At 44.0% G+C, this 17,994-nt stretch overlaps 1 protein-coding gene across 1 annotated transcript in view; it reads left to right on the top strand.

Annotated features, from left to right (window-relative positions):
* The first annotated feature begins 10,954 nt into the window (after positions 1-10,954).
* Positions 10,955-17,994, top strand: part of LOC309557982 (UDP-glucuronosyltransferase 1A1-like) — a 166,241-nt gene continuing 159,201 nt past the window's right edge. Inside the window, exon 1 of the mRNA XM_082260889.1 lies at positions 10,955-11,848. Within this exon, the coding sequence (XP_082117015.1) occupies positions 11,000-11,848 (849 nt within the window). The 5' untranslated portion in view covers positions 10,955-10,999. The remainder of the gene's footprint in view (positions 11,849-17,994) is intronic.

Below are 17,994 nucleotides of genomic sequence, written 5' to 3'. Positions count from 1 at the left end.
TTGCAGGGGTTTGCAATTGCAACCGGGCCCCATGCTCCAGGGGGCCTGTGCGGCTCCCCTGTACACCTGGATAGGAGGGGCAGCGGGGGCAGCCTATAGAGAAATCACTGTCCTCCTTTTTCCTCCTGTAGCTGCAGGAGGAAAATGGAGGAGATTGGTTCCTCTGTATGCTGCCCCCTCCACTCCTCCTATACAGTTCACTTGTGAGGAGTTTCTAAGATGGCAGGAAGGGGGCCCACTGCAGAACTTGTGAAAGGGTTCCGCTGCGGGACCGTAATAAAGGGCCCCGCAATGAGAGTAAAGGGCCCAAGGATCAGTGGGAAGAGCCCCAGGTTTGAAGGGAAGGGCATTGGCAAGGGGTCCAGGGGGGCCCTTCATGGTTTCTTGCACCAGTGCCCTAAAGGTTCTAGTTATGCCTCTGCTTAAGGGTTAGGTCAGTAATTTATTAGAAACATTCCTATAATATTTTAATGCATTTGCCTTTCTCAAGCAGGGTTACATCAAATTCTATGGTTCCTCAAAACTTCAAAGGTTTCTAGGGATTTTTGAGCAGGAAACAGTGGCTGAGCTTGACAGTGCTTGCACAGTTCCTGCACAAATGTCACTTGGTATAGCCAGTAGCATGCCACAAGTAGAGCTTCTCCTCTCATAAATCAGGTAAGTAAATACTGACACCAATGATCTTTTTACCTGTCTGTAAGGTTGGCATACTTCCCTTTGATCACCAATGTAAATGACATAGTGGCGCAGTGTGGGTTGTCACCGCCCAGGGCAAGGCAAGGCAATTTGCGCTCCCCAACCCGTTGGACTTTTAGGTACCCCCCACCCGGATCACACCCCCCCAGATACCTCCCCACTCTAATCACACCCCCCCAGATAACCCCACTCTAATTACACCCCCCAGATACCCCACTGCTTTGATTACACACCCCAGGTACCAAAACCCTGATTCCCCCACCCTGATCACACCCCAAGATACCCCCACCCTGATTCTACCCCCAGATACCTCCCACTTTGATCAGACCCCCCAGATAACTCCCTTCCCCCCAGATTCTTCCACTCTGGTCACACACCCCAGATTCCCTCCACAATTCTTCAAACAACTAAATCACCCAAGCGCTCACTCTGATGGGAATGATGGGCATGCCACTCTCCTCAGGCGGGGAACTCCAAAGACTACACACATGAAAGAGAAAAGGAGGCACAAGCACCTAGTGCATTACCCTTGGACACCTTTAAAATGTTTATTAAAATACCAAAAACATACTCACAGACACGAAGAGCAAAAATCGCATAGAATGAGTCCATCACATGTGGAAATAAACATGTCCCTGTATTTGGACCACTGACGCGTTTCGGGAGACATGCTTCCTTCCTCAGAGCTCAGAGCTCTTCATGTCTGTGAGTATGTTTGTGGCATTTTATTAAACATTTTAAAGGTGTCCATGGGTAATGCACTAGGTGCTTGCGCCTCCTTTTCTCTTTCATGTGTCCAGATTCCCTCCACTCTGATCCCACCTCCAGATTCCCTTCATTCTGATAACATTCCCTGATCCCCCACCAGATCCCTTTACTCTGATCACACCCATATATCCCCCCCAACTCTTCCACTCTGATTACACTTCAAGATACCCCCCATCCCTCCACTCTGATCACACCTCCAGATCCCTCAACTCTGATGACACCTACAGATCCCCACAGATCCCTCCACTCTGATAACACCTCCAGATACCCCACCAGATCCTTCCACTCTGATTACACCCCCCAGAACCCACCCCCATATCCCTCCACTCTGATCACACACCCAGATCCCCCCATCCCTTCTCTCTTATTAAACTCCATACCTTAACTCTCACCACACCCCCCAGATCCCCCACCAGATCCCTCCACTCTGACCACACCCCCAGATCCCCCCATCCCTCAACTCTGATCACACCTACAGATCCCCACAGATCCCTCCACTCTGATAACACCTCCAGATACCCCACCAGATCCTTCCACTCTGATTACACCCCCCAGAACCCACCCCCATATCCCTCCACTCTGATCACACACCCAGATCCCCCCATCCCTTCTCTCTTATTAACCTCCATACCTTAACTCTCACCACACCCCCCAGATCCCCCACCAGATCCCTCCACTCTGACCACACCCCCAGATCCCCCCATCCTTCAACTCTGATCACACCTCCATATTCCCCCAGATCCCTCCACTCTGGTCACCCTCCATATATCCCACCAGATCCCTCCAATCTGATCACACCCCCCAGATTCCCCCCTCCCCTATCACACACACAATCCCCCCACATCTCATCAGTCCTGCAGTACTAGGGACATGAGGGTTAGCTGTGTCTTGTGCAGGCAGGAGAATATCTTCAAATTAATTTCTGGCAGTGGTGGCGGCCGCAGCAACAAGCGGGGAGCTTCCTGCACCCTAACCTCCTCTTTCACGGCAGCCCCGGTCTGACACACAACGTGGTGCTCACTGCCTGCACACACTCAGGAACAGGATCCACCCACTGCTCCTCCCTCCTCTGCATACTTGGATCCGTTCTTCCTGCTTTCTCGCTGAAAGCAGCTAAACAGCAGGTAAGCTAAAACCTCCACGCTTCGCCCTCTCTACTACCAGGCGCAGCGTGGAGGTTTTAGTTTACCTGCTTTTTATTTGCTGTCAATGAGAAAGCAGGGAGAATAGATCCAAGCATGCAGAGGAGGTCGGGGCCCTCTCTCCTACCAGGTTCAGTGTGGAGGTTTTAGTTTGCCCGCTGGGGGGACAGGGATTTTAAAAATCTAAATAAGTAACAAAATCTGCGCTGTGCTTAAACAATAAAAGTAAGAGGTAGCTAGCACTAAAGGCAGTATAGCGGACCTTAAATAAGCTCCTGTATCAGGTGCAGCACCAGCAAATATAAAGTGACAATTAAATCACAGTGTTAATGATTTGAAAATATAGTCCCACAATGTCCAAAATACAACCCAATTCCAAAAAAGTTGGGACACTGTACAAATTGTGAGTAAAAAAGGAATGGACTAATTTACAAATCTCATAAACTTTGTTTTTATTCACAATATAATATAGATAACATATCAAATGTTAAAAGTGAGACATTTTTAAATGTCATGCCAAATATTGGCTCATTGTGGATTTCATGAGAGCTACACATTCCAAAAAAGTTGGGACAGGTAGCAATAAGAGGCTGGAAAAGATAAATGCACATATAAGGAACAATTGGCAACATGATTGGGTATAAAAGAGCCTCTCGGAGTGGCAGTGTCTCTCAGAAGTCAAGATGGGCAAAGGATCACCAATTCCCCCAATGCTGCGGCAAAAAATAGTGGAGTAATACCAGAAAGGAGTTTCTCAGAGAAAAATTACAAAGAGTTTGAAGTTATCATCATCTACAGTGCATAATATCATCCAAAGATTCAGAGAATCTAAAACAATCTCTGTGCGTAAGGGTCAAGGCCGGAAAACCATACTGGATGCCCGTGATCTTCGGGTCCTTAGACGGCACTGCATCACTTACAGGAATGCTACTGTAATGGAAATCACAACATGGGCTAAGGAATACTTCCAGAAAACATTGTCGGTGAACACAATCCACCGTGCCATTAGCCGTTGCCGGCTAAAACTCTATAGGCCAAAAAAGAAGCCATATCTAAACATGATCCAGAAGTGCAGGCGTTTTCTCTGGGTCAAGGCTCATTTAAAAAGGAACTGTGGCAAAATGGAAAACTGTTCTGTGGTCAGACAAATCAAAATTTGGAGTTCTTTTTGGAAAACTAGGACGCCATGTCATCCGGACTAAAGAGAACAAGCACAACACAAGTTGTTATCAGCGCTCAGTTCAGAAGCCTGCATCTCTGATGGTATGGGGTTGCATGAGTGCATGTGGCATGGGCAGCTTACACATCTGGAAAGGCTACATCAATGCTTAAAGATATATCCAAGTTCTAGAACAACATATGCTCCCATCCAGATGTCGTCTATTTCAGGGAAGACCTTGCATTTTCCAACATGACAATGCCAGACCACATCCTGCATCAATTACAACATCATGGCTGCGTAGAAGATCTGGGTACTTAAATGGCCAGCCTGCAGTCCAGATCTTTCATCCATAGAAAACATTTGATGCATCATAAAGAGGAAGATGCGAAAAAGAAGACCTAAGAAAGTTGAGCAACTAGAAGCCTGTATTAGACAAGAATGGGACAACATTCCTATTCCTAAACTTGAGCAACTTGTCTCCTCAGTCCCCAGACGTTTGCAGACTGTTATAAAAAGAAGAGGGGATGCCACACAGTGGTAAACATGGCATTGTCCCAACTTTTTTGAGATGTGTTGATGCCATGAAATTTAAAATCAACTTATTTTTCCCTTAAAATTATACATTTTCTCAGTTTAAAAATTTGATATGTCATCTATGTTGTATTCTGAATAAAATATTGAAATTTGAAACTTCCACATCGTTGCATTCTGTTTTTATTCACAACTTGCACAGTGTCCCAACTTTTTTGCAATCGGGCTTGTAAATCTGTGTGTGAATATGAAAAATCTAGTGTGACTACTCCAGTAAGTACAGGTGAAGTATTCAAAACCATGTCCAAGTAACTGTCCACCACCCTCTGATGAAGCGTGAACTCACCAGAAATAATGGCTGTCACGACAGCAGCATGTGCGCCATTAAACATACATGGAAATCCCTCTGTAAGCATTGCAGTATTGCATCTCTTTCATCCAATAGGACTTTATCAAGTGGTCCAAGGGGACAGGTGGTGGTGGACAGTTACGTGGACATGATTTTGAATACTGCACCTATAGTTACTGGAGTGGTCACACCAGATTTTTTCATATTCACGCACAGATTTATTTTGGACATGTGGGACTTTATTTTCAAATAATTAACACTGTGATTTAATTGTTGGTGGCGCTGCACCTGATACATAATTTTAAAAAACTAAATTCCCAGCAAGTGGCTGGGGAGTTGGATTTTACTGTCGGACAGCCCCCTCCACGCTACGCCACTGGGGCATACTCAGGGCCCCACTGATAAGGGGAAACCACTGCCCCAGTTATATGGGCCTCATCAGTTCAACAGCCGACAAACTTCTCCTCTCCCTCCTGGTGGCTTTCAGCTGCTGCAGGAGGGGAAATACAGGAGATTGTTTCCAGTAAATCACCTCCCGCTGCACGGATCAACCATTCCTGTCCAAGATCCCCCTCCCTAGGCCCCTCCTCCTCTCCCTCCTACAGGCTGCTAGGGGACACAGGAGATCATTTTAGGATGGAAAGCTAAATGGGGCCGGTAAATATGTCATATTTACTGGGCCCTTTCTTTTCTGAATGAACACAGTCATTGATCAGTAGTGACCATTCACTGTATTTTTAACTTAAGCATAGTAAACATTGTTTACTATGCATTAGCTTGTCAATGAACAGGAAGCCTTTGTAGATGAAGAGCGTAGAGTGTGGAGCATCTCCTGTTCATTTATCTGCAGTGCAGATGAGGCTACAGAGAAAAGAATTGGGGATCCATGTCCCGAATCTTTTCTCTGTCTCAAAAGTGAGACAACCAAAGCCCCACCAAATAGTGTTGTAAAAAAAAAAAAAAAAAAAAACGCATTTAAAACTTGTAAAAAATATAAAATAAAAATATAAGGGTTCATTTACATGGGTTCTTTGGCCCATATAGTATGAATGAGTGGTGTGTTTGTGCAGCTGGAGCTGCCTTTTATTCCATGAGGATGCAGTGGCTTTTATTCCATGAGAATGCAGTGGATTAGCTTCACCCAAACTCCTCCCGATGCGTTGCGTCACCACACACGTGACTTCATGTGGGGACACATTTAGTAGATGTGAGCAGCTGCTACACTCATTACCATTTAATTTATTTAGATTGCGATTATTCATGGTAGCACATAGGAACCCCGCCTTCTTTCTGGACATACACTATATTTTCAAAAGTATTCAGACGCCAGCCTTTACATGCACATGAACTTTAATGGTATCCCAGTCTTAGTCCGTAGGGTTCAAAATTGAGTTGGACCACCCTTTGCCGCTATAACAGCTTCAACTCTTCTGGGAAGGCTGTCCACAAAGTTTAGGAGTGAGTCTATAGGAATGTTTGACCATTCTTCCATAAATGTCCATAAAGACATGGATGAGCAAGTTTGGGGTGGATGAACTTGACTGGCCTGCACAGAGTCCTAACCTCAACCCGATAAAACACCTTTGGGATGAATTAGAGCGGAGACTGTGAGCCAGGCCTTCTTGTCTAAGATCATTGCCGGACCTCACAAATCCGCTTATGGAAAAATGGTCAAACATCCCCATAGACACACTCCTAAACCTTGTGGACAACATTCCCAAAAGAGTTATAGCTTGTACAGCTGCAAAGGGTTGGCCAACTCAATATTGAACCCTACGGACTAAGACTGGGTTGCCATTAAAGTTCATGTGTGTGTAAAGACAGGCGTCCCAATACTTTTGAAAATATAGTGTAGCTGTCAAATGAAAATACATCCCTTAGCCATGAACCATAAGGGCCAATTCACAATATGTGCGGTGACAGACATTTTACAGCATGGTAAATCTTCTGTCATCGAAGGGACACACAAGAAACAATTGTTCCCTTTGTGTCCCATTCACACTGCAATGCAGCCTAGCGCTGTACTGCAGCACGCTGCAATAAAATGCAGACATGCAGCATTTAATCGCAGTGCACTGCCCCGAATTGCACCTAAAGGTTTATGCAACTGCAGAATGCATTCAGATGGATGATTGTTATCACGCCGTTGGGCATGATGACGTCAGCGTGCTATGCTCCACTCTACCCGTTTCATAACAAATGATGTCATCAGAGGCCACATGTTTCACATAAAAAAAAAACTTCCATAATGCTGGGTGGTCACTGATATTAGATATTATGAGGTAGTATTATACATTTTTATTATGTTTATTTTATGTTAGTACTATTTCCATTACCATTACAATGTTATAAGCAGAACCTCCAGTGAATCCCACTGGGTGACTGGGCAATTGAGGCCCCACTAACCAATCTGCTGTGCCTGGAGTGAACTAGTTTAGGCCAATTTACTGAATGAACTGGTTTGTGTGTAGCACACTCTAGTGTGTGCTAGAAGTTACAGTAGGAAAAAGATAGTTTAGCTCAGGTCTAAGCCTGAGCTATGGAATCTGGATCAGGGTTTACTAATGTTCAGGGCTGGGTGACTCAACCTGGCAGCTCTCTGGTGCCTCCCCCTGGTGTGGAAGGTTGGAGCATCTTCTAGAATTAGTGGGTGGAGGTTAGTAGGAGCTACCTTGGATATTTATGGAGCCTCAGCCAATCCTCAGAGGTAGGCTGGCAGGGGGCTGAGACCACTCCATAAATAGACACTGGCCACGCCAGCAGAGGCAGTCAGGTGGAAGATGGAGATACAGTATTGAGGAAGCTGTTGGTGGCCCTTAGGGGTACCCCCTCGTCTGGGGGAAGTGCCTTGCTTTGGCCTGGGGCTTGGGTGCTGGAAGGATCCTGCCATAACACACGGGAGAAGGCCCTTCCCAGAAGCACAAGAGATGCCAGAGTGAGTAGATCAACACTGTGGGGACCTACAAAGGGGGGAGACTGCCAAAAGTAGCCAGTCCTCCTTGAAGATAGAGGTGTACTTAAGTCTTTAGCCTTCTCCTTAGAGATCTCCTGAGTCCACCGGGTGGGCTGGTGTGGAGAGTTAGCCTGGAAGGCTAGTGAAAGGGGCAGCTTCAGCCAGGTGGGCTGGTCATGCCTGAAGTAGTGGTGCTGGAATCAGTAGCCTCAGAGGAAGAAGCTGTTTTATTACACTGTGCTACACAAAAGAAAAAGGGGCTATGAGTTCCTGCCTTTAAATGGCTATTGCTAATCTGACTGGGAGCCTTTCAGATAAACCAAAGTGATTCAGCTGGAGCAAGCATGCGCTGTGCAGGAGGACTGTATATAGGAAGATATCCCTGAAGTTGTTGCTGAAGGTTTTGCGGAAGTCAAGAGGGCATCCCATAACATCATATCACAATCCAAGTTATTAACCCTCAATAAATAACAAAAAAAAAGTCACAGACTGTTCTCTGTCTCTGGGTGCTTGTGAAGATATGATGTGCTTGGCTGTGCAGGAGAGTGGGGGGATCCAAGTTAATCAGCAGTCCTCACGGGGGTGTGCTACATGTGTAAAAGTTGGTGTCACATATGGCTGGGGATTGTGGACCCTCTGTGCAGTATGCACGCTTGATGGCGCCATGGTGGTGTGCCTAAAGAGAGTACACCCATACAGGCTACAGCTGACTGGGTCCAGAGAAGCACTGAAGACAAAGATCTGGAAAAGCACAGACGCTGGACTTGCAGGTATGGCAGGAGAATCTTGTAGCACCTGGGATGCTGGAAATCATTAGAACAGAGGAATGATGGGATGTACAAGGAGGTCTGATGGATTGAGTTGGAGTGCACAAGGATTCTAGGATAGGCAGAATACCTGTTGGCACCAGTGGAGGCACCTAGACTGCCTGCACATACATCCAAGATGAGAGCCATTAGAAGGACTGAAAAGCAGATTAAAAGGGGGCTGCCTTGTCTTTACCAGAGATCCTGAAGTTGCAATGAGTTTTACTGCAGATGATTTCCAGGTTGTGGCCCTCTGACTCACTAGAATAGACAGCAACTGGGGACTAAGGGTTCAGATAATGGTAACAGTCCCTTGCAGTGCTGAGAGGCTGGGATCACAAATCAGTAGGTGGTACAGCCCAAGCTGGCATGAGTGCATAGAAACACACCGACACACTGGTAGTGCACAAAAACACATATGAATTACTAGAAGCAGGCATAATTGCATGGGGACAGGGAGCAGGAAGCAGACTGGTAGTTTACAGGGAGACACTGAAACAGGCTGCAGGTTAAGGCTTTGATTTACTAAGGACAAAAGGACCAGAGAAACACCGTCCAGCAGTGGGAGAGGGGGACGTCCCCTCCCTCCACTTCGGAAACAATTACATCGGTTTATGAGCCGCTCAGACCTGTTGCATGAGAAAGCCAGCCGTCTGATGAAAAAATGGGACTGGGGTTATGGTTGATTTCTTCAGCCATAGTCCTGGTGCACCACTTGCAAACTGCAATGTGTATATACATCTTGCGGTCAGCAATTGGTTAACCCAAAAACAAAAGCATAATATGTTGCAGCTTACCGATTTTTAGATGTGGTGGTTGAATTTGTTTTCTTTTTTAATTTTTAGTTATTTTTCAATTTCTTTTAAAAAAGCAAATTGTGCAGCAAAAGTGGCAGTTCAAGGGTCAGGGTTGGGACAAACCATTTAACACTGACAGAGATTTTTACAAAGGTCAGCTTTAATTATGTAAGACCTTTATCCCAGAAGGAAAAAACTATTGATGTAACTTCATTAAAAGTGCTAGCTGAAGCTTAGCTTTAATTTGTTTGTCAAGTCCATCAAAATCTGTTAGTGCATCTAACACTACCATCTTCCCAGACTGACAAAACTGCCAGTTCTGGCCATTTTCCCTGGAAGCTGGAAATCACTGAAGTATACACAGACACTTCTACACGCACGATCTCCACTTGCTTCAAAGTCCTGTGCTGGCCAGCCTGAGGTATTGTGAACACAGGAGGTGGACTGCTCAGCATGGACGCCACTCAGAAAATTCTTTGCATTTTTCTGAATAAATGCAAAGCGTTATCTGATTGGATAAGGTGGAGAGTGTGATGTCACCACCCCGCCTCTTGACTTCATCCAATAATAGAACACTGGACCAATGTAACTATGTAAATATATACTATACCTTGGTATGCTGCAATATATTACATTTTAGTTTTGGGGTTTAACCACTTGCCAACCGCTCACGTTGCTGCTACTGCAGCAGAGCGGTTCGGCTGGGTTTGGCGACGAAGACCTACGTCGCCAGATATCTCCCTTTCTCGGCGGAGGCTTGCTCCCGCTATGTTTAGACACAGCGGGAGTCGGGCCAGGGGAGGAGAGGCGGTGATCACCGCTGCTCTTCCCTGATCATCGGGGAAAGACTGAGTAAATCCGCCCAGGCAGGGACAGATCACAGGATTCAGCATAGCTGAACCTGCGATCTGTGTCTGTGTCACACAACCCCCTCCCCCCACACACGTCAGTAAGCATGAGGCACACATTTAACCCCTTGATCACCAACAGTGTTAACCCCTTCCCTGCCAGTGTCATTAATATAGTAACAGTGAATATTTATAGCACTGATTACAGTAGTAATGTCACTGGTCCCCCCAAAATTGTCAAAAATGTCAGTTAGGGGTCCGATCTGTCTGCCGCAATGTCGCTGTCCTGCAAAGAAAATTGTAGATCGCCGCCATTACTAGTAAAAAAAAATAAACAATAAAAATGACAAATCTTTCCCGTAGTTAGTAAACGCGTTAACTTTTGCGCAAGCCAATCAAAATAAGCTTAATGTGATTTTTTTACCAAAAATATGTAGCAGAAAACAAATTGGCCTAAAATGTTAAAACATTTTGATTTGTAAATTTTTTGGGGGGAATGTTATATATCAGAATGTGAAAAACATTGTTTTTTTTTTTTTCAAAATTATCGCTCTTTTTTTAGGGTTCAGGGTTTAGGGTTTTTTTGGGTACATCGTCGCACGACCGCGCAATTGTCCGTTAAATTTGTGCAGTGCCAAGTTGAAGAAAGTGGCCTGGACGGTAGCAGGAAAATCCTCCGGTCTTAAAGTTTTTAATACCGCTTTAAGTATTTCTGCATTGTGCAACACCGTAGGTTAGTTTCATCATTTCTAGCCCTAGACCTATACTTGATTAGCTTTTGATATTTTAGATCTAAATACTGACAAGTCACAAACTAAACAGCAGGTTAACCAGCAACTTTTCCTGACAAAATTCCAAATTCCTCCACAAGATAAAAGGAAGCTATCAAGGTTACCAACATGACCTATTAAAAAGAGCATTTTGTTTTTGTTCGATCATCTTTAGCGATGCTGCCACACAGATTTGCTTTCTTTTTGTTCTTTTTGGGTGCTTTTAGTCAAGGCGATGGGGGTAGGCTGCTTGTTGTTCCTATGGATGGCAGTCACTGGCTTAGCATGAGTTCATTGGTAGCAAAGCTGGGTCAAAATGGCCATCATGTTGTGGTGGTCATGCCAGAAAGCAGCTTGTCAATGAGAAGGTCTGAACTATACAATATAAAGACATTCCCTGTCCCATACACCAATGAAGAGATTGATGCAATATTTCAGAAAATGGCCAGTGAACATTTTACTGCTCCCAATTATTTTCCTGGGACTGCTATTACAATGCTCAACAGCATGATGGTTGCATTTAAGATGTTCTACAACATATGTGAGAGAATGTTACTCAATGAAGACTTAATACATGAACTTCGGGAAGAAAAGTTTGATGTTGTCCTTACAGATCCATTTTTACTGTGCGGGACGATACTAGCAGAACATCTTAACATACCCTCTGTGAATTTCTTAAGAGGGTTGCCCTGCTTTTATGACTATGTAAGTGCACAGTGTGAAACTCCATATTCCTATGTACCAAGAGTGTTCAGTAAGAATGGGGACAAGATGACCTTTATGGAACGTGTGAAAAATGTCATGGTCAATGTGCTTGAACCAAATTATTGTGGGCCAACGTATGAACCATATGTGCAGCTGGCATCAAAGATCCTCAAAAGGGAAATCACCCCTGTGCAACTTCTAAGTAGAAGCTCTGTATGGCTCTTGAGATATGATTTTGTTTTTGAGTATCCAAGACCTATAATGCCTAACATGGTATTCATTGGTGGTGTCCATTGCAAGGAAGGGAAGGTTCTGCCTAAAGTAAGTATAGTTAAGATATTTTTATGTTTTTTATCACTGTTTCCTAAACTATAACGAAAGGCAAAACTTTTTTTTTTCGTTTTGTATAGAGTGGAGAGGGATTAGAACACCTATCAGGTTTTTAATGCTGTCCATGCCCCCTGTTGGGAGATTCACCCTCTTTATTTGTCCTATTTACCTGTCATGTACCTTATGGAGTTCAAGCTGAAGGGGGGACATTTCTTTGATACCACTACTATAGCTGTCAGGTGGTCAGTGGGTATTCTAAAGATGAGCAAATGTCATATTGACAGTAGAAATATGCCCATTCCTACAACAATAGTCAATCTCTTGATGAATTTTAAATGCAATTTGTTCTTTATTTCACTCGATATTTGTTCAGAATAATTTCTTTTAACAGAATTAATAGAAATGGAATGATTAGCTGTAATGACAAATGCTCTGGGATTACTCTGTAACGTATATTGTCCCCCCCCCCCCCTTTGTCCATTGCATTAACCATTTTTGTCATAATGTTGCAAACAATTGGCACATGATACGTTAAAAACAAGAATTGTTATAGCATTCAGTACACAATTATTATTATTTTGGTTTAGGAACAACATATCACACTGGACAACTCTGCAATATTACTGTTTTTTTTTTTTTTTTCACTAAAAGATGATTTTCTGATTATTTTCTGTTATGTGTTTCTGACTGATGGCCAAAAAGCACCTCAGGGGTGATGGTTGGCAAAATCTAGGTGCTGTCCAGTCTATGGCGCCTTATGTAAAAGACCACAGTATAGATTTTACAACGACTGAGAGAAGCCATGGGTGTTTTAGGGGAAAAGTTGTGTCTGAGAGGCCGAGCCATTCTGAGGAAAGGGCACTGTTAGGAACTGGATAGCCTGCTGGTGACACTTTGGTTCCCTGACCTGAGTCTGGGAACATCCATGGTCCTAGTGTCCAGCAGGTATCGTTCAGTACCTGACAGACCCAGGAATTAGACTACACCTGATGTAAGCTGCTGAAAAATGTATTTAGCTCCTCCTCTAGGTTTTTCCAGTGTCTTAGTGTTTGTTCTCTGTGTCTTATATGCCTGCTTCTGACCCAGGATTTGTACCTCTTATCCTGACCCAGTATGTCTTGTACCTGCCACCCTGACCCAGCTGCATTCAACCGTTCATCTTGTTACTACTGTTTATACATGTTATCATGATCCTGCTGTCTCTAATTCTTCTCCTTGTACCTAATCCCTGTCCTGGCCTCCTTCCTGACCCCTTACATATGTTCTCCTGTACACCTCCCACCTGACTCAGTCCTACCAGATCTCTCCCCCTGATTGTATAAAGTTAGTTAGTAAGGTTGTGTTTCACTAGGTTTCACTATCTTTTGCTTACTTATTACTTGTATACATATGTAGTTTTGTATGGTTCTGTCACTTGGTTTTGTATGGTTTTGTCACTTGTGCTCCCAAAAAAACTTTGTTACTTAATTACACTTAGTTCTAGTCTCCTTTATGCAGCTATACAGATGTGGTCACACCTGCTTACATGGAAAAGAATACTCATATGGTGGCTTGGCATCTACAATGTATGCGTAATGTGTTGCATTAAATTATGTGAGTTACATACCAATGAAATTCAATTAAAGCTGGGTACACACTATAAAAAAATCGGGTGAACGATCATCCGGTTTTCCTCAATGTTTCACAGCGAGTCAAACCCAAGGATACTAATTGTATGACAATTCTCAAATGACAAAGGTTTTTTTTTTATTATTTAAAATCATTAGTGCTGTTTATGTACAATAAAAATGTTGGAGCTTGTGCCTTTGGAAATGTTTGTTTGGAAAGTCTAAATTGGATGTCGAAAGTTGTGTACACACTATACGAATTCAAACGATCGCTCCTGGTACAAATTTTTTCTTTTAATTTTTACTATAGTGTGCCCCCAGCTTAAAGTAATATCATCGGACTGCAGAGGCACAATTGATTCTGTAGTTTGTGTATTTTATATATAGTTCAGGAGTCAGGACGTTTATGTTAGATTAGAAATGCAAAATTAGCAAATTTTACTTCGTTGCACTTCTAAAATGCTATTTGCCATGTTTCTACAAACTGCAAATATGCCCAAATGTCATGTGTTCTTGGATGTTATTTTGAGCGAGACAATGTTCATTGAACTATTGTGACTTTAATGCCATGTCTTATATGCAAGAGTGGTAGATAAATGCAGACATATTTAAGGAGGAACTTTATTTTGTTAACAAATCACTTTGAACCCTCTGGTATTCTAACCTTGGCCATCTTAAGTAAGGGCAGATGACACATGTAGCATTTAATTCTTGGAATCCATCTGCCCTTAGCTCAGAGATGTAGGCAGGAGGGAATGCTGAGGTGAAAAATCCCCTCCTGCCTCCTCCAGATGAAAAAAAATGTCCATGAAGAATCCTGGGATGTATAAAGCAACTAAAGAAATGTAAAAAAAAAATATGAAAACAAGAAAATATAACATACGTTTCTACCCATTTACTAATGCTAGCAGCATAAGGATTATAAATTGTTACTGTTGATTGAGAGAGTTTGGTTTTGCTTTAAACTGATTGTGGTAACTTTCACATCATAATTTCGATGAAGTTCTACAGCATGAGTTTATTTTAATTCTTTAGGGTATGGCTGATGTTTTTAAGAATTTTGAACTTTTTAGATGCTGGTAAACTGATGTTAGGGTTCTGGGCAGCACACATGCATTTAAACTCTGTGGAACTAGGCTGTGGGTGGTGCCGAATGGCCTCTGCAAATCCTTTAACATTGGGCATTCTGGGGTTCCACTTTGCAGATGGCCCTTCACTCGCTCTTTCCCCTATAGGAGCCCCTAAAAGCTATCTGGCCTGGCTTTGCCAGGATCCCATGGCTTTTCCGACCCTGTGTCTGCTGCTAGGGTCCCCACATCCCTGAAGTGCACAAGAAAGTTCCAGGGGATGTACCCCTTAGTAAGCAATAACACAATATCCAGAGTAATGCATATCTTTTGTTTTACTGCAGGGGTGTCCAACCATTTGAGCTTGCTGGGCCACATTGCAAGGAGAGGAATTGTCTTGAGCCACACTTAAAAAACACTAACAATAGACTGAAGGTGTCTTATTGTTGCATAAATACTACAAGCATCCTGTCATCTACCTGAACCGAGTTGATGCAGGATTCCATAACGCATTCCATAACGGCTAGTGAACTCTTGCCTCAACAATAATAATTATAATAATAATTATCAATCCTCCCTACTTACTATATGACTACATTGGTAGCTACAGGATAGCTGATGAGCAGAAAAAGTTGGGCAGGTCACAAGTTAACGATCACTGATAATAGATAGTGTACCTGTCTGAGTAATAAAACTTTGTTTTTTAAATATTTTTTAATATAAAATTAAAAGAGGGCAACATAAATTAGTACAATATTTGACACTGTTTTTGATAAACCAATGCATCAATATCTGGATGGATATAGTAGCAATTCTCAATGAAATCTCAAGGTGCTCATTAGATATTTTGAATTTATTTTGCCCTTTGTGTGCTTCATCCTTGAAAATAGTTGCTGACATATATAGGTGCTGCCGAAAACGAATGACATGAATAAGGCACGAATGTGAAGAGTGGGGGATTTTTCTTTGGGAACATCAAACCTATAGAAGTCCAGTAAAAAGACACTGTCAAATCTTTCTTTGGCCTTGTGTGCTTGCTAAGTTTAAACACATTTTTACAAATAATTCCCCCCAAAAATCAACAATTTTGTGTTGGGCTGCATTCATAGCCATCTTGGGCCATGTGGGCTGTGGCTCTGGAGGAGAAGCAACCTTGTATCTCTGTAAGTTACATCTATCCCAAGTTTAGACCCTACTCCCACTGTCATATGTACAGGCTCTGCCCCTGTACACTGTTTCCACAGCTCATTTATATGTAAATTGCCACATGGTTTGCATATGAAGGAACTGGTGTATGTGTAGCTGAGTGCTGCAGTGAGCTTCTCTTCCCTGTCTTACTGCAACTCATAGGGATAATTTGTATGAAATCCCCCTAGTTACATAGTTACATCCAGTTCAACCTGTGTAGGTGTGTGTGGCCGTAATCATCTCTCATACCCCTGAATGTTTTTCTCCTTGAGATGTACGTCTAAGAGTCTTTTGAAAGCCACCATACCTCCCGCAGAAACCACCTCTTGTGGTAGAGAATTCCACAAGTTCCTTTCCTCCTTCACCTTTCAGCCTTCCTCCTGGTAGAGAGCTTGAGCCGATCGGAGGGGCAGGAGAATCTGAGCCAATTGGAGGATGAGAAGGAAAACTGGCTGTGCTGCATGGGAGTTGTGGTTCTTAACCACTTCAATACCATGCACTTTCATCTCCTTCCTGCCCAGGCCAATTTTCAGCTTTCAATGCTGTCACATTATGAATGACAATTCCGTCATTTTACAATAGGCCAGGAACGAAGCACTGCGTTATACTTGTTAATAGAGACTTATGGCTACTGGATTTCAGTTCCTACAAATACTTGCTGCTAGTGAAGGAGAGCTTCCCAGTCTATCCTGGGTAAACTGATTGAGATCTGAGCAGTCCTGGGGAGAGCTAATGGACCAGAGCAATTAAAGAGGAGTTAAGAGGACCTGTTGCTGCGTCTGTTCCCCCCACATCAGGGAGAGGGGACAGACTTGCATCTGAGTCTGCTGAAACTGCCTTGAGAGACTGATTTGAGAGAGAGAGAGAATTGCTGAAGCTTCAGGATCCAAGTGGAGAGACTGCGGCCTGTGTGAGGATCTGGAACCTGGTCTTTGGGAATCGCAAGTTGCCAAGTTGTTGGGACCAGAGTAGCTGCCTGCAAGGAAGTAGAGAGCTGAACTACATGTCATATCCGCACATATCCACACATGGCTAGCCAAAGCAGAGATGGTTCCCACTTAGCGGCTTAGCCTTTGATGATTGATTAACACTTTTAAAGGGACAGTGCACAAACTCCCCCTGCTATCTGGGAACCTGGAAGGTTTCAGAAGCAGTAAGGAAGGTTTCAGGAGAAGCTGGCCGGAGTTTTCTGAGGACCCTGACCAATCCCCAACATGGGTTGGCAGGGGGCAGGCCTCCTCAAATACTCTGGGTCAGCTCAGCTGGGCAGGAGAGTTCAGGTGGAAGTTGAGAGTGGAGATGGTGTGTTAGGCTGTTGTGGCCTTTGAGAGAGCTCCCCAGCCTGGGGAGGGGTGACCCTGAGCCTGGGCTTTGGTGTGGACAGGACCCTCTTCAAACCCACAGAGTCCAGGAGGCATGGGAGCAAGGAGGACAGTGGGAGAACACAGCTGGGCAAAAGGGCTGGTGAGGAACACACTGTCAGGAGGACTGGGAGGCACACCTGAGAGGACTGGGATAGAGCAGTCTGGGATGGGTGCAGAGCCAGTGAGGAGGACTGTGATGGCATGAGCAGTGGAAAGGGGCAGCTGCAGTTAGGAGGGCTGGCAGTGCCTGAAGAGGTGGTACTGGGAGCAGTAGCCACAGACAGGACAGCTAGCACTAAACGCTTCCATTTGTTTGCTACACCATAGGGGTCTGCAGTCCCTGCCTGCAAAGGACATTTATCCAGAATAGTCTGAAAGCTGAGATTCGTCCAGCTGAGATTGTGCTGAGTTTGAAACCTGTGATAGCTGGTCCAGGGAGTGATAGTCTGCAAGAAAGTATGTGCTGGAGGTAGAAGAGGAGAGAATGTATATTGTGGGAGATTAGCTCGGTGGTGGGCGTGGACGACCCCTTTGGGGGGTGCGTTTACACAGGGAGATAGCCAAGAAGTGGTTGCAAACAACAGTTTGGTTTATTCTTGCAGTTTACTTCACACAAGTGCAAGCCTCAAAAACATTGAAATAAAAATAAAACACAAAATAAATCCTTGCCACTGTGGGCGGCTACCTTCTCACACACAGGAACCTATCTAATGAAGTCTGTCCCCAACCTACTGTTGGGCAGACTTGCTGATCCTACAGCAGACTCTCAATAGTCCATGTTTTATCTCTTCACACAACAAATGTCCATTGAACATGTCCCTTTTCCTCTTCACATTGAACATGTCCCTTTGCTTTTCTCTTCACCTAGAACACATTCCTTTGTTTGTCTCTTCACATTGAACGTGTCCCTT

This window comes from Pelophylax lessonae (assembly GCF_965119305.1).
Source record: "Pelophylax lessonae genome assembly, chromosome: 6".
Taxonomy (NCBI): Eukaryota; Metazoa; Chordata; class Amphibia; order Anura; family Ranidae; genus Pelophylax; species Pelophylax lessonae.
Note: the sequence above shows the minus strand (reverse complement) of the source record. Positions and strands in the feature narration are given on the sequence as shown.